The sequence below is a fragment of the Rana temporaria genome, chromosome 3 (assembly GCF_905171775.1).
Source record: "Rana temporaria chromosome 3, aRanTem1.1, whole genome shotgun sequence".
Taxonomy (NCBI): Eukaryota; Metazoa; Chordata; class Amphibia; order Anura; family Ranidae; genus Rana; species Rana temporaria.
In genome coordinates this window covers 219,023,247-219,046,562 of record NC_053491.1, presented here as the reverse complement: position 1 = coordinate 219,046,562, position 23,316 = coordinate 219,023,247, and the positions used below count along the sequence as shown (strand labels likewise).

Below are 23,316 nucleotides of genomic sequence, written 5' to 3'. Positions count from 1 at the left end.
GGCTTAATTCTTATACAAATTAGGGGATCAATGACCCCCCTGATCCAGGCTGAGGCTGAGAGGTTAACCCTTTTTTCTCTTCCTATAGTTTCATTAGCTGCTGCCTCCGCTAAGCCGCCTAAAATGAGCCATTCGCCGCCCACACAAGAGCCTACTCCTCTCCTAAGGTAAGGACCTACATCCAGGTAGGTCATGTGTTTTAAAAAAAAAAAAAAAAAGAGTGCACTGAGGCTGGTAACTTTTTCTATTACAGCCCTGTACGCCAGAAGACGTCTAAGAAGACCTCCAGGCGACGTGAAGACTCAGAGTCTAGCCTCAACAGAGGCAGGTCCCCCAGGCGTGACGACCATGGGAATGGCAAAAAGGCATCAGCCAAAAAGCGTCATCACTCACGCTCCCCGAGACAGAGGTCGCCAAAATGCCAGGCCTGTGGGGCTACCCCACTTCCACATAAGCGGCTTTGCCGTGTCTGCCTGAAGGACTATGCAACAGACAGAGAGTCCGAAAGCAGACAAGTGGCGGACCTCCTTAAGAAGGCGATAAAAGACTCTTTTGCGGAATTAGTGGCCACAATGCCGCCACAGCAGCAGGCGTCTCCTCAGGACCATTCGGCTGAGGAGGCCACCCCTGGGCCCTCCACAAGTGGAATCTCGCGCCCAGCGCCTGCTTCCTCCTCCAAACCTCAAGAAGAGAAGGACCTTTCAGATGACTCCTCTGACGACATGGAAGCGTCTGGCTTTGCCTTTGCCATGGTCCAGCCCTATGTACAAGCTGTAAAGCAAGCAATCGGCTGGGATGAGCCCGAGACAGAGATCAGAAAGTCAAAAGCCTTCTTTCCCCATCTCAAGCGTCAGATTTCCGTTTTTCCCCTTATGGACGAAATTAAGGGCGTTATTGAGGAAGAGTGGAAGAGAACAGAGAAAAGATTTTCCCTCAATCGCCTGGGGAAACTATACCCCCTTTCAGAGGCCGACTCCGCAATGCTTGAAGGCCCACCAACAGTTGATGCAGCCGTGGTAAGATTAGCAAAGAACGTTACACTACCGATGGAGGACTCGACTTCATTCAAAGATCCCCTCGATAGGAGAATGGACCTGGATTTAAAGAAAGCTTACCAGATGGCGGGCAATGCCTGTAAACCGGCAATAGCCCTGACGTCAGTGTCCAACGCGCTACGCGTGTGGACGGATAATATAGAGGCGGCAATCCAGCAGGAGGTGCCGAAGGAAGACATTATTAAAGCCTTAGATGAACTTAAACTGTCAGCAGACTTTATTGGCGAAGCTGCCATCGATTCAATTCGATGCTCCGCAAGATCCATGCTCCACACAGTATTGGCCAAGCGGGCTCTATGGCTGAAGCCTTGGTCAGCAGATGTCGCGTCGAAACAAAATTGGTGTAAAATACCCTTTGATGGGAAAGCCCTCTTTGGGGAGAAATTAGAGAAAGCCATTTCTCGCGTCACTGGTGGGAAATCGGGCCTGTTACCCCAAGACAGACGGCCCAGGCGCTCCAGGTCTTTTGCGCCTAGATTCCAGTATTCCAAGAACAGGGACTATCGTCAGCCCAGGCAGGGAAAGGGCTTCAGACAAAACTGGAGAAGCACCCAGTCCACCTTCCTGAAAAACCGCAGACAGGCAACAACCCCTACTCCACAGGATCCCGCTAAGTCCTTTTGACGCCAAGCCGTCCCAAGCAGTCCCTGTGGGAGCCAGACTTCAACTCTTCTCAAAGATCTGGGAACAAGAGTGCAAGGATCCGTGGGTAGTTTCCACGATCAAATACGGTCATTTCTGGACGTTTTTAGACAAACCCCCCAAAGATTTCTTCTCTCCGACAGAGATGTCAAAGTCTCCACAAAAAGCAGAGGCGCTGCAACAGTATCTTCTCTCCCTACAGGATCAGCAAGCGGTGGTTCCCGTACCTCCATCAGAAAGGTTTTCAGGTTTTTATTCCACCCTGTTTCTGGTCCCCAAAAAAACGGGTGGCTGGAGACCAGTCATAGACTTGAAAAGGCTAAATCGCTACATCTTCCTAGAGAAATTCAAGATGGAATCATTACAAACGATCATTCGAGTAGTCCAACCGGGGGACTGGATGCTGTCCATAGACCTGCAGGATGCCTACCTGCATTTACCCATACTCCCATCCTTCCAGAAGTATCTGAGGGTCGCAGTAGGCCAAATACATCTTCAGTTTCGCAGTCTCCCCTTCGGCCTCTGCACATCTCCAAGAGTCTTCACGAAGACCCTGATCGCCTTCATAGCCCCTTTAAGGGAACAAGGGCTCCGAGTATACCACTATTTAGACGATCTTCTTCTCCTAGCGAAAGATCCAGCCCAGCTACTGGAACACAGAGAAGTTCTCCTGACAGCACTGACGAGATTCGGATGGAAGGTAAACCATTCGGATGGAAGGTAAAGAGTCATCTTTCTCCAACCCAGGAAATGATCTATCTGGGAGCACTTTTCAACACAGAGAAGGGTACAGTGTCCCTTCCACCCCAGAAGGTGAAGTATATCATCCGACAGATGAAGAATGTGAGTTCCAGACCATATCTGACTGCCTCGAACTGCCTGAGCCTGATAGGCAGGATGTCATCATGCATCCCGATGGTCCCTTGGGCCCATTGGCATTTGAGATATTTTCAACTGGAGTTCTTGAGGCAGTGGAACAAACGGTTTCTAGCTCAACACATATGCCTGACGACCCTGATGCTCAGAAGCCTCCATTGGTGGATGAAGAAACAAACCCTGATGAAGCCACGTGCGTTAGGGCATGTCAACTGGACCATAATTACCACCGACGCCAGCTTAGCAGGCTGGGGCGCACACTGCAATCAAATTTCAGTACAAGGCAGATGGTCTTTTCAGGCGGCAGGCCTGGTATCCAATATCCTGGAAATCCGGGCAGTCTACCGGGCATTTCTAGCCCTAGAGTTCGAGATCTCAGGGAAACCAGTGCTCTTACGGATGGACAACAGGGCCGCCGTATCTTACATACATCGCCAAGGAGGGACACACAGCAGATCCCTGCTGAGGGAAGTGGAACCCATAATCCTGTGGGCAGAAAAAAACCTCGAGGACTTAAGGGCAGTTTATCTGCCAGGACGTCTCAACGTGCAAGCCGACCTCCTATCTCGAAGGTTCGTAGACGCCAACGAGTGGTCTCTTCACCCCAACATCTTCAATTGGATAACAGACCACTGGGGGCTCCCCGAGCTGGACCTATTTGCAACTGCCAGCAATTCCAAGCTTCCGAGGTTCATCTCAAGGCTACCGCATCCCCAAGCGGAGGCAGTGGACGCTCTCACAGCCCCTTGGACATGCGATCTGGCCTATGCATTCCCGCCACGGCCTCTGATACCAAAATTCCTGGCGAGGGTAATGATCGAACCCACAATAGTAATGGCAGTCCTACCATACTGGCCGAGACGTCCCTGGTTTCCGACAGCAATGTTCCTGAGTCTGCAACCCCCAGTCAAGATTCCTCTGATACCCTTCCTCCTGTCTCAGGGGTGTCACACTCATCCAGATCCAGGCAGGCTGAACCTTCACATCTGGCGACTGAAAGGCAAAAATTCGAATCTCTAGGTTGCTCCAGCGAAGTTATTGCTACCCTCCTAAGGGCTAGAAAGCCTTCCACAAACAGTATATACGGGAAAGTGTGGAACAAGTTCAGGTCCTTCATGTCTGACAAAAGCTGCGATCCGGAGCTTCCATCATCTTCTCAGATCCTTGATTTTTTGCAGGCAGGCCTAAACAAGGGTCTTGCCCTAAGTAAATTAAAGGTACAAGTAGCAGCAATTTCATCGGCAACCAGGAAGAGGTGGGCCGAGGACCCACTAATAGTCCAATTCTTCAAGGCCGTCAGAAGAATCCGGCCACCAACTAGGCAGTCTTTTCCCACCTGGGACCTCGCTGTCATCCTAGAATCCCTAGTCAATCCGCCCTTTGCCCCTTCGGGCTCAGCATCACTGTGGAATCTAACCTTGAAGCTTACATTTTTGATAGCCATAACATCGGGCAGACGGGTTTCAGAGCTCCAAGCCCTAGGAGCAGACGACAATCACATCGTGTTCTACCCCGACAGGGTGGAACTCAGGACAGTTCGGGGGTTTATCCCCAAAGTTGCATCATCCTTATCCATGTCGGAACCCTGGGCACTCCCAACATTCCTAGAGCAGGACTCAGGCTCTTTTCACGAGCTAGATATTGCTTCCACGCTGAAGCATTATCTCCAGGCCACAGCGCCTTTCAGAAACTCTTCCAAGTTGCTCATAATCCCCTGGGGGAAAAGAAAAGGTGAAGAGGCGTCAGCGAGAAAAATCTCCTCCTGGATTGTGAAGCTAATTCATAAAGCGTACAGGGCGAGAGGTCTGGATCCTCCGTCGGCGATTAAGGCGCACTCCACGAGGGCAGTTTCTGCCTCTTGGGCAGCAAGGGCAAACGTGTCGATCGAGACCATCTGTAGGGCAGCGACCTGGTCGTCCCAACACACGTTTATGAAACATTACCGGGTGGACCCAGGAGCTCTCTCTTCGGTAGAGTTTGGCAGACAGGCGATCAAGTCAGCCGTCGCCTCCTCTATTTGTTAACCTTTGTTAATGATGTCCTTGTAATAAAACTTCTAAGCAGCATCCCACCCGTTTCAGCTAGTTATTTGTCACAGGTATGCTGCCATGGAGGCACCAGGAAAACTGAAAATTGTATCATACTTACCAGTAATTTTCCTTTCCTGGTGCCTATCCATGGCAGCATACGCTCCCACCCTCGGTTTTCTATATTACGTAGAATGTGGGGGCGGTGTTCACCGACTCTTTTATAATATTCACTATTCCTGAGGGAGGAGCCAAGGCGGAGCTTGTCACAGGTATGCTGCCATGGATAGGCACCAGGAAAGGAAAATTACTGGTAAGTATGATACAATTTTCCGTTTTTCACCTTAAGTCATAGAATAAAGGGAGGGGACAGGGAAGTGGGACTTTAACCACTTAAGCCCAGGACCAATATGCTGCTAAATGCCCAAAGGCATTTTTACAATTCTGCACTGCGTCGCTTTAACAGACAATTGCGCGCTCGTGCGACATGGCTCCAAACAAAATTGACGTCCTTTTTTCCCCACAAATAGAGCTTTCTTTTGGTGGTATTTGATCACCTCTGCGGTTTTTATTTTTTGCGCTAGAAAACAAAAATAGAGCGACAATTTTGAAAAAATTCAATATTTTTTACTTTTTGCTGTAATAAATATCCCCCAAAAACATATATAAAATTTATTTTTTTCCTCAGTTTAGGCCGATACGCATTCTTCTACCTATTTTTGGTAAAAAAAATCGCAATAAGCGTTTATCGATTGGTTTGCGCAAAATTTATAGCGTTTACAAAATAGGGGATATTTTTATAAATTATTTTTTTTTTACTACTAATGGCGGCGATCAGCGATTTTTTTTCGTGACTGCGACATTATGGCGGACACTTCGGACAATTTTGACACATTTTTGGGACCATTGTCATTTTCACAGCAAAAAATGCATTTAAATTGCATTCTTTATTGTGAAAATTACAGTTTGCAGTTTGGGAGTTAACCACAGGGGGCGCTGAACGTTTTAGGCTTCACCTAGTGTGTGTTTACAACAGTAGGGGGGTGTGGCTGTAGGTCTGACGTCATCGATTGTGTCTCCCCTGTAAAGGGGATGACACGATCGATGCACCGCCGCAGTGAAGCACGGGGAAGCCATGTTTACATACGGCTCTCCCCGTTCTTCAGCTCCGGGGAGCGATCGAGACGGAGCGGCTATAAACGAATAGCTGCGCCATCGCCCCGGATCGCTCCCCGAGGGAATCCGCACGCAGCGGGGGGGGGGGTGTCCCGATCGGACCCCCGACCCGCGGAAAGGCAAGGACGTATATATACGTCCTTTTGCCTGTCCGTCCGTGCGGACGTATATAGTCGTGCGGCGGGCGTTAAGGGGTTAAAGCATGTAGGTATACAAATTCTAATTTATTAGTATATAATAGTAATGTAATACATAATGGTAATCATGTCACATAATAAATAATAATTAATGTATATACATACAATGGATATCCTCACTTCCATGTCACCTGTCCTCCACGGATGCTGTCCTTGTTGGGCTCAAGGCCACCCACATCACCTCAGCTCCCGGCGGTGATGCCCTTAGGGGGTCTCTGATCTCAAGTGCCATACCATTATCATCTAGCTAAATTTGTAAGCATTTCAGAGAGTGGGGGTTATATTACTTTAATTTCTATTTCAACATCCACACCCCCTTTTTTCCTTGACAGGGTCAGACCTTACAGAAATCCTTTCCATCATTACACTCCGATCCACGTGCATGCTTCTGAAGAGTAGATTAATCTATGAAACGCGTAGAGATGTTATATGCTGTGTCTTAACTCATTACATGCCTTATCAGATTATGTTCAGTATTATGTGATTAACTGTATGTAAGTATGTGGCTTCATGCCTCCATTGTATGTATATATGTATATACTGTACATTAATTGTTATTTATTATGTGACACGATTACCATTATGTATTACATTACCAGTATATACTAATACATTTGGATGGTATACCTACATACTTTAAGTCCCACTTCCCCATCTTCTCCCTTTTTAACTAGATAGGGATGGAGGCACTGGACCTTACCAGGTCGCTGTTTTCTTTTGTATATTAATGCATTAAGGTGAAGAAGTAAGACAAAACACACAGGCCATCAATATTTCATGCATAAAAGACATTAAATTTTTCTTGCATTTAATAATCCCTATGATTCCATGGGAATGCTGACATTTGGCTTGATGCTGTTGGTGGCATCCTCAAAAGTGAGCAATCCCTAAATGTGACCTGGGTAACCAGAACTAATATCTCAGTTTAATATTTCACCTCTGTTCCTGTTCTAGTGACAACCCAACGTTGGGGATTATCTTTTACTTTTGGTGATAATGGTAAACAGGACAGATAGAGGGCCAGATCCACGTACATCGGCGCATGTTTACGTCCGGCGTAGTGTATCTCAGATCACTACGCCGCCGTAACTTACAGCGTATTTCCCGTATCCAGAGAATTTGCGGCGTAAGTTACGGCGGTGTAATGTAACTGTGTCGGCATAAGGGCGCGCAATTCAAATGGATGAGATGGGGGCGTGTTTTATGTTAATACGTCTTGACCCGACGTAATTGACGTTTTTTCTGAACGGTGCATGCGCCGTCCGTGGGGGTATCCCAGTGTGCATGCTCAAAATTAACCCGCAACAAGCCAATGCTTTCGACGTGAACGTCATTCTACGCAAAGCCCTATTCGCGAACGTTTTACGCAAACGACGTACACGACGGAAAATTCGACGCTGGCCCAACGTTTATACTTAACATTGGCTACGCCTCATAGAGCAGGGGTAACGTTACGCCGAAAAAAGCCTTACGGAAACGGCGTAAAAAAATGCGCCGGACGTACGTTTGTGGATTCGCGTATCTAGCTAATTTGCATACTCAACGCGGAAATCGACGGAAGCGTCACCTAGCGCCCAGCGTAAATATGCACCTTAGATCCGACGGCGTACTAAGACGTACGCCAGTCGGATCTAGCCCAGCTTCAGGCGTATCTTGTTTTGTGGATACAAAACAAAGATACGCCGGAGCAACCTAGCAGTTACGCAGCGTATCAATAGATACGCCAGCGTAACTGCTTCGTGGATCTGGCCCAGAGAGGGTGAATCTCCCTAACAGGGGTACTACAGCAATACAAATTGAGAGGTGTTCTGATCCCTCTCCACTCTATCCAAATTGTAATTAAAGGTCTGGCTTTAGTTATGCTTTAAGCTTATTGTATTTGATTTGGGTTGCTTATTAGACTGAATAAAGCAACAGTGTTTTTCTCAATTTAAAGTTAAAGTTTTCCCACTTTTGTAATTTTAAATGGAGTTTATACACATTCATGGGAAAAATGGTTTTGGGTAAAGGCAAGGTTTGAGGGGCCATTTTCCCTCTGAAATCCCCAAGAGTTTTGAAAATTGCAATGTAGTATATTTGTTTGCCCGCAGGTGCTATGCAAAGTCTCATATTGCTCTGTAGCTGATGTAGATAAAGCTGTGTCTGCAGCAAAAGATGCCTTTGAAAATGGAGAGTGGGGAAAAATGAATGCAAGAGACAGAGGGAGAATATTATACAGGTAAGTCATGCATTCAAAATGTTGCATAAGGCCCAGTTTGTAAAGTCAAGACACCAATATTTAATTTAAAATAATATAGTATTGTGAGATTTGAAAATGACAGTCACATGGCTGAAAATAAAGACCATTATCCTTGTCTCAGGATTTATGAGCTGAGTCTATAGCTTGAAAAGTTTTAGATTAATTTTGTATTTGGTTTTATGAATCAACTACAAAAGGTTTACCTGAGCCCATAGAGAACAGAAGATAAAAAGGCTTTTAGCATTGTTGTTTGTATGCATGAAGTTTGTGCTGCCAATGTATGCATGGGATTTCACCAGATATTCTGGTTTAAACACAAATGTAATGTTTTATAAATTACATCAAAAGTCACTTGATTTCCCCATGCACACCAAAGCCTCGTACACACGATCAGTCCATCCGATGAGAACGGACCGATGGACCGTTTTCATCGGTTAACCGATGAAGCTGACTGATGGTCCGTCGCGCCTACACACCATCAGGTTAAATAACCGATCGTGTCAGAACGCGGTGACGTAAAACACGACGTGCTGAAAAAAATTAAGTTCAATGCTTCCAAGCATGCGTCGACTTGATTCTGAGCATGCGTGGATTTTTAACCAATGGTCGTGCCTACTAACGATCGGTTTTGTCCTATCGGTTAGGAATCCATCGGTTAAAATTTAAAGCAAGTTGGCTTTTTTTTAACCGATGGTTAAATAACCTATGGGGCCCACACACGATCGGTTTTGACCGATGAAAACGGTCCATCAGACCGTTGTCCTCTGGTTAACCTATCGTGTGTACGAGGCCTTAGGCTCCGTTCACATCTTGGCGTATGGGGACGACACTTGCGGTAAAATCGTGCAAACAGACCTGCGGGACACCCGTCATTCCCAAAAGAAGCTCATTTATTTATTTTGGGTGACAGGCATTCCGGGATTCTGTTTGCACGATTGTCGCTGGACGAATCGTGGGAAAATCACTCCTCATTTGGGGTGCTATTGAAATTGATGGGCAACGCAGGGGGAACGCGGGGGCGTCCCGCGATTCTGCGAATCACGGACAGAATCGCTGTTAATTCTGCCTGCGATATGGAACGCGGAGATGTGAACGGAGCCTTACTTGTGTGGATGGAGCAATCGCCCATGCCAGCTATTATATTTAGACAGCCACAGCATCTGCAGCTGTCTAATTACCCGATCTGATTGGATGCAGTCACTGTTTAGCTACAGATTTTCCATGTAGCATCTTTAATTTTTTATTTATTTTTTATTCTTTAATTGTAACATTTTTCATTTTTTATTCATGTTTGTTGGGCCAGGTGGTGTTGGCAGGAATCAAATGACTGGTGCAGTGTATGGCTAGATTATCAACTTCATGTGTTCTAGCACGTAGAGCACCTAGCCTATTTGTTGCGTTGTCTATGCGAGCAACAAATTGTGCTTGTTTACGTTGTTTTTTCCCCAAATTGTAAAGTTCTATGGAATATGTTGTCACTATACAGTATAAACAACAGTAACAAAATAACAATAATAATGTATTCATTTACACCAATCTCTTCATTACACATGAACACATTTGCATTAAACCTGCACTGTACAAGATCACTCACCTTTCTTGTATAGTGGCACGTCACGCTTCTCCGGAAATAGCCGAAATAGGACTTGGCGCTGCACGGCGCCTGCGCATAGTCTGTGCGCAGGCGCCGTATATTGCCGTGAAGAGCCGAGACCTGTTCCGGCTGTCTTCGGGGAGCGTGACGTGCCAGAGCCGGCCGTCAATCACCTTCCCTCTCCATAGGAACGCCCATTCCCCGCGGGGAGTCGTAATCTTGTCTCTACGAGTGCACAGTGAGTACGGGGATAAAAAAATAAAGACAGGCATACTGTAGCTCGCGCTACTATGCCTCATTTTATGCTAAAAAGTTGTTATGGAGGGTGAACCACCGCTACTCAGGCATGTGACCTTTCACAGGCCTTAACATCTTTGGTGAGTTTTGTTGCTTTAGAACCCACCTTTCACAGGCCTTAACATCTTTGGTGAGTTTTGTTGCTTTAGAACCCATACTTCTACTCTGAATAAGGAACTGCATTGAGAAATAGTTCATCAGATCAGAATGCAGAAGCAGCTGATAACAGTAAAAAAAAGTGTCCATGGTGTGCAAGGCATCTTATATTGTGTTGCAAATTGACTTTATTAATTAAATTGGTTGTAAACACTCCCATATACCCAATGAAGTGAATAGTCTCAGATGATACACATAGATTAAACAAATCCTCCTACATAGGTTTTACTTGTTTATCTGCTGTCTTCTCTTCTCTACATCCATTCAAAAGTGCTGAATTTGGATCAAATCCATCTTCATCTGTCAGGAGCACAGATGAGGGGGTGGGGAGCAGCAGTTAGAGCTCTTGTACAGTGTGTGAGAGCTGATTGGAGGAAAGGAACACACCTCCCTTCACACACAGCACAGGACTGAAGGAACAATGTAGAGCTGTGTTGTGAATAGACAAGCTGTGTGCTGAGCTCCTTCCCCGTCACCATTTTATCTCTGGTGTCGGGATGTCAGATGTGACTCATGCTGATAACAGAAGAAAGAAGCACCAGAGAGAAATGGCACAGTTTTGGAGATAGACAAGTAAACACTACAGATATATGTGATTTTTTTGGATTTCATGACTGAGGTTTAAAACCGCTTTAAGCAGCATAAATTACAATATGGTAGTTCTGGTGCCGTTTTTATTGTCTGCAAACAGCAAGGTATAACCTGGAACTTCCATTTAAGACTTGCAGATCTTATGGAAGAACATCAAGAAGAGCTGGCAACTATTGAAGCATTAGACTCAGGAGCCGTCTACACACTGGCGCTGAAAACGCACGTGGGGATGTCTGTGCAGACCTTCAGGTACTTTGCTGGATGGTGCGACAAAATTCAGGCAAGAACATACTTATTTGGTTATCTATACTCTGTTTAATTACAGTATTAACACTGCTTTAATAAACTTGGCTAACTTGTGGGAGGTCTCCTTGTGCATGTGAAATTGTAATAATTTGTTGGTAAAAATGGATAGGCGCATTTTCTTTTTTAAGTGTCCCCTTTTGACTTTCACAGTTTAAAAAAAATAAAGCAATAAAGTGGTAGTAAACGGGGGGGGGGGGGGGATTTCCCCTGCAGGGCAATGCCATAATGTGCTAGTATGCACTGCATACTAGCACATTGTAAATAACTTACCTTAAAGCGAAGCCCTCCAGCACCACGCTGTCTCCGCTGACAGGGCTTCCATCTTCACCCAGTCTTCCTTCTGGGTTCACAGGCTTCGGCCGTCTGGCCGCGCTGTGATAACATCACTCCAGCGCATGCACATGGGAGTCCCGGTCGCGGCACGGAGCTCTGAAGGAACAGCGTACTCCTGCTGTTCCTTCAGGGCACATGCACCATTGATAATAACTTTACAGTACCTACAGGTAAGCCTTAATATAAACTTACCTTCAGGTAAAAGATAAACAGAATGACTTTTTTTTTTTTTAGAATGACTTTACTACCACTGTAATACACTTTATTTAAACAATAAACTATAAGGCCTCGTACACACGACCGAGTTTCTCTGCAAAAACCAGCAAGAAACTTGCTGGGAGATATTTTTTTGCCGAGGAAACCGGTCGTGTGTACATTTTCGTAGAGGAAACTGTCGAGAAACTCGACGAGCCAAAAAGAGAGCATGTTCTCTATTTCCTTGACGGGAATGGAGAAAATTGGCTTGTCAAGTTACTCGACAGCCTAACAAGGAACTCGACAAGGAAAACGATGTGTTTCGCCTGTCGAGTTCCTCGTCGTGTGTACGAGGCTTGAGGGTCCTTTCACACGGGCTTGCCGTAATATGGATTTCGCTTGCTCATAGGGGGATCGATCCGCTGATCCCCGCTGAGCAGGTGGATGACAGGTCCGTGTCCGCTCACTGTGTGGAGATGGACCTGTCGGAGTCCCGCTTTCCTCTATGGGAGATCAGATGAAAACGGAACACCTGTTCATTTTCATCCGATCCTATCCTGGATTTCATGGACAAGATCGCATCAGATATCGGCGGATGTCAGCAGACAAGTCACCGCTGACATCCGCCGCTCCATCGGAGTGAATGGAGCATCCAATCAGGTCCGCCTGAAAAACTGAACGGCGGACCTGATCCTGAGCCTGTGTGAAAGGGACCTTAATAATTGTTATTTAAAAAAAAAAGCAGACACATCCATTAGATCAGTGGTTCTCAACCTGGGGTCGGGACCCCCTCGGGGGTCAAATGATGATTTGCCAGGGGTCACCAAATCCTGGGCTGTTCCTGAAGCCAACACTTTTCTCCCAGGAAAGAAGATAAGAGGGGGAGGAACAAAGAAAAAGGGAGAGAAAAGAAAAAAAGAGAGAGCAAGAAAGACAGTTAGAGGGATGGGGGAAAAAAACAAGGAATTGGGATAGAGAGAGATGAAAGGGAAAGAAAGGAGAACAAAGAGAAAGAGTGGTACATCCTAAAATTTACTATAAGGTTTTTAATACTGTACGAGTGGAAGGCACTCAGGGAGCGCTAAATGTCCGCGGGTGAGGGGCACAAATTACTTGTCTTGCCTTGGGTGCTTTCAACCCTTGCTATGAAAATACATTTTGTTGTTAGGGGTCCCCACAACTTGGGAAATTTTTTCAAGGGCTCACGGCACTAGGAGGTTGAGAACCACTGCATTCGATCCAAAGAGGGGACAGACCAACATCATGACATTAAAAAAATAGATATTGAGTAACAGCAAAATTATAAAAATATTCAGATGTGAAAAAAATAGAAAATTAATTAGATTCATTATGAGAAGTGCAGAATGGAATTCAACACTTGGCAGCGAAAGGGTTGATTGGCTAAGTAAAAAAATGAAGTCAGTAAAAGAGTGAAGGCATATTACCGTATATGCAAAATACAAAATAACTTGTCTAAAAAGGAAGTTGTGGGTTGTTTGTTGACTTGTTTTTATTGGTTCCTGCTCCAGGGCTGTCATTAACCTTGAACAAGCATGTCCATATAGTGTACCTGACAAACAGTGGTGGGAAAAAGTTTTCTAGCACCCAGGGGGAAAATGCCAAAGTGCGCCGCCCCTTCTCTTTCTGAGACCAATAGAGCACATATGCAGTGGCCGGGCCAGCACATTATGTATGAATGACAGCTGCTCTCTGCCGGTCTGAGGGTTGTCCTCTGTTGGTTAATTGAAAACCAAAGAAGATGGAAAGGAGGGGGATGTTGCAGCATTCTTAAAATGGTATGATTTATTAAAAATGAACACAGTGAATCAGTCATGTTTTTTAAGATTATTATAAAAGGTATTTTTTCTTCCATCTGAAAGCTAAAGCTTATAGCTATGACATATCTACCATTTAGTCCTTTTATAAATGCATTTTTCTGGTACAATTTTTCAATGCAGTGCTACAAAAAACGAGCAAATGAAAATGTTAAATGTTTAAAAAGCTGGGAGAACACAATGGCCCAGCAAGAGGGGTTCCTCTGTCAGCACTATGCCAGTCATACACAAAGAAATTGGCTCCTTTGACACGAACGGACCGTTTAGGTCAGTTTTTTAGACGGGTGCTCAGTGCAGGTCTATGGAGCGATGAATGTCAGCGGTGACATGTCCGCTGACATCTGATCCGATACACTTAAGTGTGACGGATGGAAACCCTATTTTCCCATCCATCTGGCAGATCGGATTGGATGAAAACTGACTCTACAGTCCGTCTTCATCCGATTCCCCATAGAGGAGAGCTGCGTTTTGACAGGTTGGTCCCTGCACAGTGTGCAGAGATAGACTTATCATCTGCCTGCTCAGCGGGGATCGATGGAGCAATCCCTGCTGAGCAAAGCGGAGCCCGTACACGGACACGTCCGTGTGAAAGGGCCCTAAGGAAGATGCAGAAGAGGCCCCCTTTAACAGAGTTGAAGGGACACTCTATGATAACTATATATATATATATATATATATATATATATATATATATTTTTATTATTCTTAAATGTCACTCTTGCAATAAGTTACATACTGTATACCTGCTATTCAGGATTCTGCCTCATTTCATCCATGAAAATGTTATTAATCCAGGGCTTCATGCCACTACAGAAAAATGTATTTCTGGTGAATATTAGAATTTATTTCTATTATTTTATTTTTTATTAGGGATCTACAATTCCAATAAACCAAGCACGTCCAAACCGCAATTTAACATTTACTAAAAAGGAGCCACTAGGGTGAGTATTTAAACCTGTACTAATGATATGTACACATCTCTAAAGGAAACCTGTGGGAGAAGAAATATAGGGGCTGCCACTGCTAACTTCTGTTCTAGGAACAAGTTCCACGGCTGTGATTCACTTATTTCTTAGGCCTCGTACACACGACCGAGGAACTCGTCGTAAATGAAACATCGTTTTCCTCGAAGAGTTCCTTGTTAGGCTTGTCGAGAATCTTGACAAGCTTTCTTTGCGTACACACTGTCAAGACAAAATCTCGTCGTTCTCAAACGCGGTGACGTACAACACGTACGGCGGCACTATAAAGGGGAATTGTAGAAAGAAATTTTTGGACAGCCGCACTCTGGAAAAACCTTCTTGGTTGCCTTTTATTGGTAAAAGTATTCAAACACCACACATCACAGCAAAGACAGGGGCATACAGCTGACGTTTCGCACTATCAATCAGTGCTTACTCATGAGTAAGCACTGATTGATAGTGCGAAATGTCAGCTGTATGCCCCTGTCTTTGCTGTGATGTGTGGTGTTTGAATACTTTTACCAATAAAAGGCAACCGAGAAGGTTTTTCCAGAGTGCGGCTGTCCAAACATTTCTTTCTACAATTGCTTCGTGCATTGCCGGCACCTGGGTTTCTCTGAGAGGATACAGATCCATCCACATAACTTATTGGAGCAGTGACTATCATCTCACTATAAAGGGGAAGTTTGATTCCACTGGCGCCACCCTTGGGGCTGCTTTTGCTAATCTCATGTTACTGCGTGTTAAGTAAAAGTTTGGTGAGAGACGATTCGTGCATTTTCAGTCTGTTACAGCGTGACGAATGTGCAATCTCCATTACAAACCCTACTTTTACCGAAGGTGCGCTCCCATCTCATACTTTATTCTGAGCATGCGCGGGTTTCTAAGCATACACGCAAATGTGTTTCTCGTCGTAAAACAGCCCGACGAGAAACGCGACGAGGAAATTGAGACTCCCGACAAGAAAAAAGAAAACTTCTCGATGAAAAACATACACACGACCGTTTTCCTCGGCAAAAAAGCTCTGCCACCAAGTTTCTTGATGCATTCTGTCGAGGAAAATGGTCGTGTGTACGAGGCCTTACTGAGTCACTGACCTGGAAAAAGCAAAACAGCCAGTGAAGTGTTGGGATGTGCAAAATATTTCTTCTGGTTCGATGACGTACCAGGTAGTGAATGAATGAGACCTTGTACACACGACCGAGTTTCTCTGCAAAAACCAGCAAGAAACTTGCTGGGATTTTTTTTTTGCCGAGGAAACCGGTCGTGTGTACATTTTTCGACGAGGAAACTGTCGAGGATCCCATCGAGCCAAAAAGAGAGCATGTCTTTTTTTTCCTTGACGGGAATGGAGAAACTTACCTTGTTGAGTTCTTTGACAGCCTAACAAGGAACTCGACGAGGAAAACGATGTGTTTCGCCCGTCGAGTTCCTCGGTCGTGTGTACGAGGCTTCACAGTGAAGCCAGCCTTGAAATTTGTACCTTGAAATACAAGTCAGCAATACATTTTTCCATATTTCTGTTTCCATCTATGGCTTTTAATCACTAGTTGGAGAAGCACTTGGTAGTGTCCCCTAAGAACCCTTCAGCTCACATCTAGCAGTGCTGGATGTAGTGTTCTGTAAGTTTTAGTTATTACTGAAGCTTGCTTAAAGATTGTTTAACGCTACATCCAGCACGCCTAAAAATAATAATAATTCAGAATTCCTGGACTGGAGATGAAGAGCAATTTGAATGGTTGAAGAAATCTGCTCTGGTTTGTACAAATTATCCAGAAAACAATAAAAATCGAAAAAATAAAAAAAAAGCTTGTTAAAACACTTGAATCCGGCGTAAAGTTGAGCAATGCCCATGTGTATGAGGCCTTAGAACAGAGCTGTATATTGACATGGTAAACGATTCATGCTATAGGTAACCTGCTCATTAATCCTGGGAAGGTAATCCTGTTCCATGCTGATCCAGCAAGAGGATCATTCTGACATCACCCTTAGTAATATGAACATATGTTATTTCTGAACATTAACCAATTTAAAACTAATCAACACTATTTCCATCTTTCTGAAAGATGGTTTTTAGCTCTGGTTTGGTTAAACATCTAATCTAGATGGGTTATGTTATTTCCACAGTGTCTGTGCTATTATTATTCCTTGGAACTATCCATTGATGATGCTCGCATGGAAGAGTGCAGCATGTCTGGCTGCAGGGAATACACTTGTTTTGAAACCTGCACAGGTACATTTTTTTTTTAATACAAATTCTCCAAATACACATGACCATTGACATCCCAACAGCTGGATGAGGATATTTTTTAGGCAGCTAAATCACTGGGTTGCAGTTTCTGACTACTGACTGCTAAAATAAACACTGTGACATATGTTCACTTTGTTGCTTTCTGTAAATATCACACTAAAATAGCCAAGTGTTTATGGAGATCTGACCATATATATATATATATATATATATCAGGGATAAGCAATTAGCGGACCTCCAGCTGTTGCAAAACTACAAGTCCCATCATGCCTCTGCCTTTGGGTGTCATGCTTGTGGCTATTAGTGTCATACTATGCCTCATGAAAAACAAAAGACAGGAAAAGCGCCTCTAAGTCATCTGGTTTAATGATAATAACAGGTGCAGGTATCCAAAACGTACATTTAAAAACGCAGAATCGGGAGTAGAAATGGTGGTATTTAAGTTGGAACCGGGCTGTGCCTGCAAGCTGTGAAGCAAACTCAGTTTAGGAGCCGGGAGAACCGAGTCTTTAATGCTGTGTGTGAGCGCTGTTTGAACAAGCCGCTCATCTGCTGAGAGATGATGACGTCAGAGGGACGGTGGCTGACGGGGATCAAAAAGATGCACAACGCGTTTCAGAGTGTGCGCTGGCCTGTGACAAGTCCTGCGCGCTCCTTTCTCAAGTGACACTTGGGGAGGAACTAAATACCATGCCAGACGTTTAATACACTCACTTTGTAGAGATTTCCTCTTACATATGCAATCACATTTTTTCAGGTTGTGATATCCTAACAGATTTTTTCAAGTTGTGATAACACTGCAATATCAATGCATTTAGGGTGCAGACACCCCTTATTAACCAAATGTGGGCTAGTGGGGATTTGGCTGACAGATTTTTCCAGACAATCCCTATTGTTTCTCTTGATTTAGTCCAAAGCTATGAATGACTGACCCATTACACACTGCAATAGAAGTATGCACATATTGTAAAGGAAAATACAATTTAGTGCACAGATGATGCATATGGCAGCTTTTATATATACGGATGTAATATGAATAAGTTACTTCATAATTTGATGGAGATTACTACTGCTACAGTAAATGTGCATTTCAGCATAATCAAGTTTTTGTGGTTATGTCCTTGTGACATTTGTATTACTTTTTTTAGGTTACTCCTCTTACAGCTTTAAAATTTGCTGAGTTGTCTGTAAAAGCAGGTGTACCCAAAGGAGTCATCAATATCCTGCCAGGGTCAGGTAATATTTTAAAATTTCATTTCATAACACTGTTATTTTCCATTTTTTTTATAAAATGATTTCAAATTCAAGAAGGAGCCCTGAGATGTCATGTTGCTCGAAATAAAAATCAGACATTCAATATAAAATGCGAAAAGGTGTTTTCAAGTTCAACAGATCCTACTCCAACGAACCATGACTATTTTGCAAAATCAATCTTTATGACGTTTTTATAGCCTAGCGTTTTTTTTAAAGTGACTTATAAACAGAAATAACACCCCACCCCCCTATTTGTTCACATGGTATATACTTATTATGAAATATTATTTCTTCCCTGATCACAAGGCTTTTTTATTTAGTGTATACTCTTTTTTTTTGGGAGCTTCAATTAGATCTAAACCCTTAATAGATCACATTTGGTTTAAAAAAAAAAAAAATTGTGTCATAATGAACTGTTTTTAATTGAAAAATACTAAAAGAAAAATTGGAGAGGGGAATCTGGGTGGGTATTAGCCACCTCGGAGTAATTAGGACTTTAATGGAGACATGTGTCTATTGTAGGTGAGCAAGAACAACAACAGTGTTTTATACAAAAATAACACATTTTATTTTAAATATATTAAAAATTGACAATAAAATCAATTATAGGCCCTGTTATAATACTAATGACAGAATTCATTTAGATGGAGATAGTGCTGGTCGCCAACATGTTTCACATTACAGCGTCGTCAGGGTGCCGCATCCATCTATTTCTTCATCTGGTTATATACAAAATAAAACACAAAACATGTTATTTGTATAGGTAAATATTACAGGGCATGATAGCATTTTACATATACTGATACTCTTCTTAATGTTTCATGCTCACCTATTCTGTCAGGTTTGTTTATAAGAGCTGCATCGGGCGGTTAGCGAGTTCCAAGAACAACGGTCAGGCACAAGAGGACATACCCCTGATGGGAGCCAATTCAAACCATTCCTATAGTCAGTATAGGATAAATCATAATGCTTAAAAAGTTCATAACTTTAGTAACTTTATATCCTTTTGCCACACTTAATGTGACCGCTTCTGCCATCTAGTGGTTAATTGTGTGTTAGACTGCAATTAAATACCCAATTCTATCTCTATTTGACTGTGTATCTTTACCACATACCAGGTGAACATACATACATGATCATGTGTTTTATGTCTTTCGCTGTCTACAGCACAGTATATATTAATATATATTTTTATGTATATGTTCTAAATTCTAAATTCTATTTCTATCTTCTGTTTGGATATAGGTCCTGCGAGAAGGCGCTTGGTGGGTTTCGATTATGGGCGGCCGTCATCTGAGGACATGCCACTAGGTGGAGCTGTAAGGCTATTTCACAGGATGGAAGTCACATCTTCCACATATCCTGATCCGCACTACTGCGGTTAGCGGCGCATGCGCGGTGTGACCGACTCTGGTCAATCTGCGCATGCGCCGCAAAGGAATAGCCGCCGGCGGTGATGGCAGGGGTCAGGCTTGACCCTTCACTTCCGGGTGGACCTGACTATTTAAGATGCTGGCGCGCGGATTGACGTCAGAGACGTGCGCCGGGCGTCTAAGGAAGGCACACAAACGGTGGGACAATTCAAAGGGGAACTTTTATACAGCGAGACTAGAAGGTATCATATCTATTGGATTTTTTAGCCCTAAATTTAACAATCCTGGACTCTGCCCTAAGCAGGACCTGCATTGGCTATGCTCAAGGGGCCAGATTCTCGTAGATTTGAGGCGGGGGCGTAGCGTAAGCCATTTACACTACGCCGCCCCAACTTACAGGAGCAAGTGCTGTATTCCCCAAACACTTGCTCCGTAGTTTGGGGCGGCGTAGTGTAATTGGCCCGGCGTATCCCTGTGTAATTCCAAGGGGGCGGCTTGTATTTAAATTAAGCGCGCCCCCGTGCCGTTCGAACTGCGCATGCGCCGGGCTTAAAATAGCCCAGTGCGCATGCTCCAGTTCTCAACGGAAAATGTCAATGACGCCGACGTGTGCGTCATTGACGTAAAGTCGTATTCAAGAACGACTTAGTAAAACGACGTACCCGACGGGAAAAGACGTCGCGGACCCGACGCCATACTTAATATGGCATACGTGGGACTGGCGTAAGGTTACCCCTCATATAGCAGAGGTAACCTTACGCTTACGCAAACGACGTAAGCGACGGTTACGCAACGCGATTTCGTTCGGGAATCGGCGTATCAGGCTCATTTGCATAAACAAATGAGACCTGAACGTAAACGCCACCTAGCGGCCGGCGACGAATTACATTTAAGATCCGACAGTGTAAGTGACTTACACTAGTTGGATCCTAGCCTAAATCCGGCGTATCTTGTTTTGTGGATACAAAACAATGATACGCCGGCGGGAAATTCGATTTACGCCGGTGTATCAGTAGATACACCGGCGTAACTTGTTTGAGAATACGGCCCTACGTGTTTATCTCATGCAATATTTCATACCCTATTCTATATAGCAACATTAAGTCTAGCTTTGCTTGCTTCGCTAAAACGAATGGTACTTATATACTATTTGCTTGAGATTTCCATACACTTTATATAGCCCACATTATTCCTTTTAAATATTAATATATCTATGTTTGGCATTATTATTATGCATTATTCTTTACCTTCTAGAAAACCATTTCACGCTGGTCCCAGTCCCTTACCAGCTGTAATACCACATATCCCATTAGGTTTGTAAAAGGTCCAGCAGCTCCGCAGAAACTTGGTGGGTCTGGCTCCCATCAGGGGTGCCTGACCCCTGATGGGAGCCAGACCATTGTTGCCTGACCGTTGTTCTTGGAACTCGCTAACTGCCCGATGCAGCTCTTATAAACAAACCTGACAGAATAGGTGAGCATAAAACATATATCAGTATATGTAAAATGCTATCATGCCCTGTAATATTTACCTATACAAATAACATGTTTTGTGTTTTATTTTGTATATAACCAGATGAAGAAATAGATGGATGCGGCGCCCTGACGACGCTGTAATGTGAAACATGTTGGCGACCAGCACTATCTCCATCTAAATTAATTCTGTTATTAGTATTATAACAGGGCCTATAATTAATTTTATTGTCAATTTTTAATATATTTAAAATAAAATGTGTTATTTTTGTATAAAACACTGTTGTTGTTCTTGCTCACCTACAATATACACATGTCTCCATTAAAGTCCTAATTACTCTGAGGTAGCTAATACCCACCCAGATTCCCCTCTCCAATTTTCTTTTAACACTTTAACGACTGGAGCACCGTGTCTATTCTGGAAACCGTCCAATAACCTTTTCCAAATATATTGAAAAATACTGGTTTCCCCTTTTTTGAATCTCATGTTCATGGCAGGATTCCTGAAAGTTGCATTTTTTAAAAAGACTAAAATCTGATAATGAAATGTACATGTTAAAGGTTTGCTATTGGTGTACCTAGTCCAGCTATTGCGAAATTCTATTTAAATAGCACCATGGAATAAATAACGAAGCTGTTTAGCTAAGGAGATGTATTTGCACACCTCTGTATTTAATATTTAAATGCATGTAATGCTTTGTGATTTAAAATAATTTTAATCAACTAGCCACTCTTTGACTAATAAATTAATTCATTTTTCTTGTTATAGGTGGTTTGGTAGGACAGCGGTTGTCTGAGCACCCAGATATTCGCAAACTTGGCTTTACTGGATCTACACCAATTGGCAAACAGATCATGAAAAGGTATTTTTGTGAATGTTTTTTTTTTTTTCCATACAAACAACTTGTAATAAAAGCTTAATCTTTATTACCGTATTTATCGGGGTATAACACGCACATGCGTATAACACGCACCCTAACTTTAAGAGGGAATTGTCAGGAAAAAAAACCTTCCACTGCCCCTGCGTATAACACGCAGGCACAGTTTACTTTCAGGGTAAAAAAGTGAGTGTTATACGCCAATAAATACAGTACTTATTATTCGTTTGTTAACAGTTTCCTATGCCTAACCTTTCATATATACAGTATGAGCATGAGTGTGATAAATCAAACAAGTCTAAAGTAATAATGTATTAAAATTAATATACATAGCTTGGTTTAAAGCTATATTACAGGTGATAAAATGCATAATTACAGCAACTTTCTAGTACAGGGGAGCCCGTAATTTCATTCAATATTTCTGTAAGGGGAGGCCCCTTTTTCCCAGGCGCTATGATGAAGCTCTGGGTGAATGCAACTAGTCTTTGTCTTCCACCCATATATATACTTTTCTTATTATGGGGCCTCCTCATCTCCTGCTGGAAATTAGTTAAAACCAGTTTCACCAAAAAGCAGTGTCAGGAGACAAGGAATGTGAGCATATAGTCAGAGGTCATCGCTAACAGGAGTAACCCAACCATACTGTATACTATATATTTAAACTACTACTAAGTGTCTTGTAAATAAGTGATTATTAAAAACCTTTATTACACAACTTATATGGTATATATTAGTGTATTCATGTACAGTTACTTTTGTGTCCATACAGTTGTGCTGTCAGCAATCTAAAAAAGGTTTCACTGGAACTTGGTGGGAAATCTCCTCTAATCATTTTTAATGACTGTGATCTTGACAAGGCTGTAAGAATGGTGAGAATATTTACTAATGAAACATTATGTTTCTGTTCCAGATAGTTAACTAAGAAATTTGCTACCTGTAATGAGCAAGGAACCTCATAAGTTTTGTTTTTCATTGCAGTGAACCTAGACTGCTGCCACTAAATAGACCAGTGTCCTGCGGAGTCTGACCAGTTGCTACTCCACTGTTCCCCTTACCTCATCTCATAGTTATGGCCAAGGCCAGGTTTTGTGTGAGGCATAAGTAGTGATTGGTGTAGCCAAGTATCTTATCAGTGCCTCTGCTACAAACAGAGCCGACCCTCGGTGGAAATGGCAGTGAGCTAGTGGTCAGTCAGATTCTAGGAGAGCAATAAATATCTGAAAAGAAGTTGGACCACAATTTTTTATGGCTGCAGCAATGGGTACTAACAAACTTATGCCATGTATACACGATCGGATTTTCCAACAACAAATGTTCGATGTGAGCTTTGGTTGGATATTCCGACCGTGTGTATGTTCCATCAGACATTTGCTGTCGGAATTTCCGACAACAAATGTTTGAGAGCTGGTTCTCAATTTTTCCGACGGCAAAAGATCTTGTTGGAAATTCTGATCATCTGTATGCAATTCCAGCGCACAAAAATCCTACGCATGCTCGGAATTAATTTGACGCATGCTTGGAATCATAGTAGGAGAGTTTATTGTTTGAGGAAGAAATGGACTTTCTAGGCACCGATAGTTGACACAGAATCAATTTTTATTGATGCA

At 43.3% G+C, this 23,316-nt stretch overlaps 1 protein-coding gene across 1 annotated transcript in view; it reads left to right on the top strand.

Moving 5' to 3' along the window:
• ALDH1L2 (aldehyde dehydrogenase 1 family member L2) overlaps nt 1-23,316 on the top strand; it is a 114,431-nt gene that overhangs the window by 80,128 nt on the left and 10,987 nt on the right. The window contains exons 12-18 of the mRNA XM_040344268.1: nt 8,064-8,191; nt 10,980-11,130; nt 14,390-14,460; nt 16,609-16,714; nt 17,881-17,968; nt 21,601-21,694; nt 22,479-22,578. Coding sequence (XP_040200202.1) covers nt 8,064-8,191; nt 10,980-11,130; nt 14,390-14,460; nt 16,609-16,714; nt 17,881-17,968; nt 21,601-21,694; nt 22,479-22,578 — 738 coding nt within the window. The remainder of the gene's footprint in view (nt 1-8,063; nt 8,192-10,979; nt 11,131-14,389; nt 14,461-16,608; nt 16,715-17,880; nt 17,969-21,600; nt 21,695-22,478; nt 22,579-23,316) is intronic.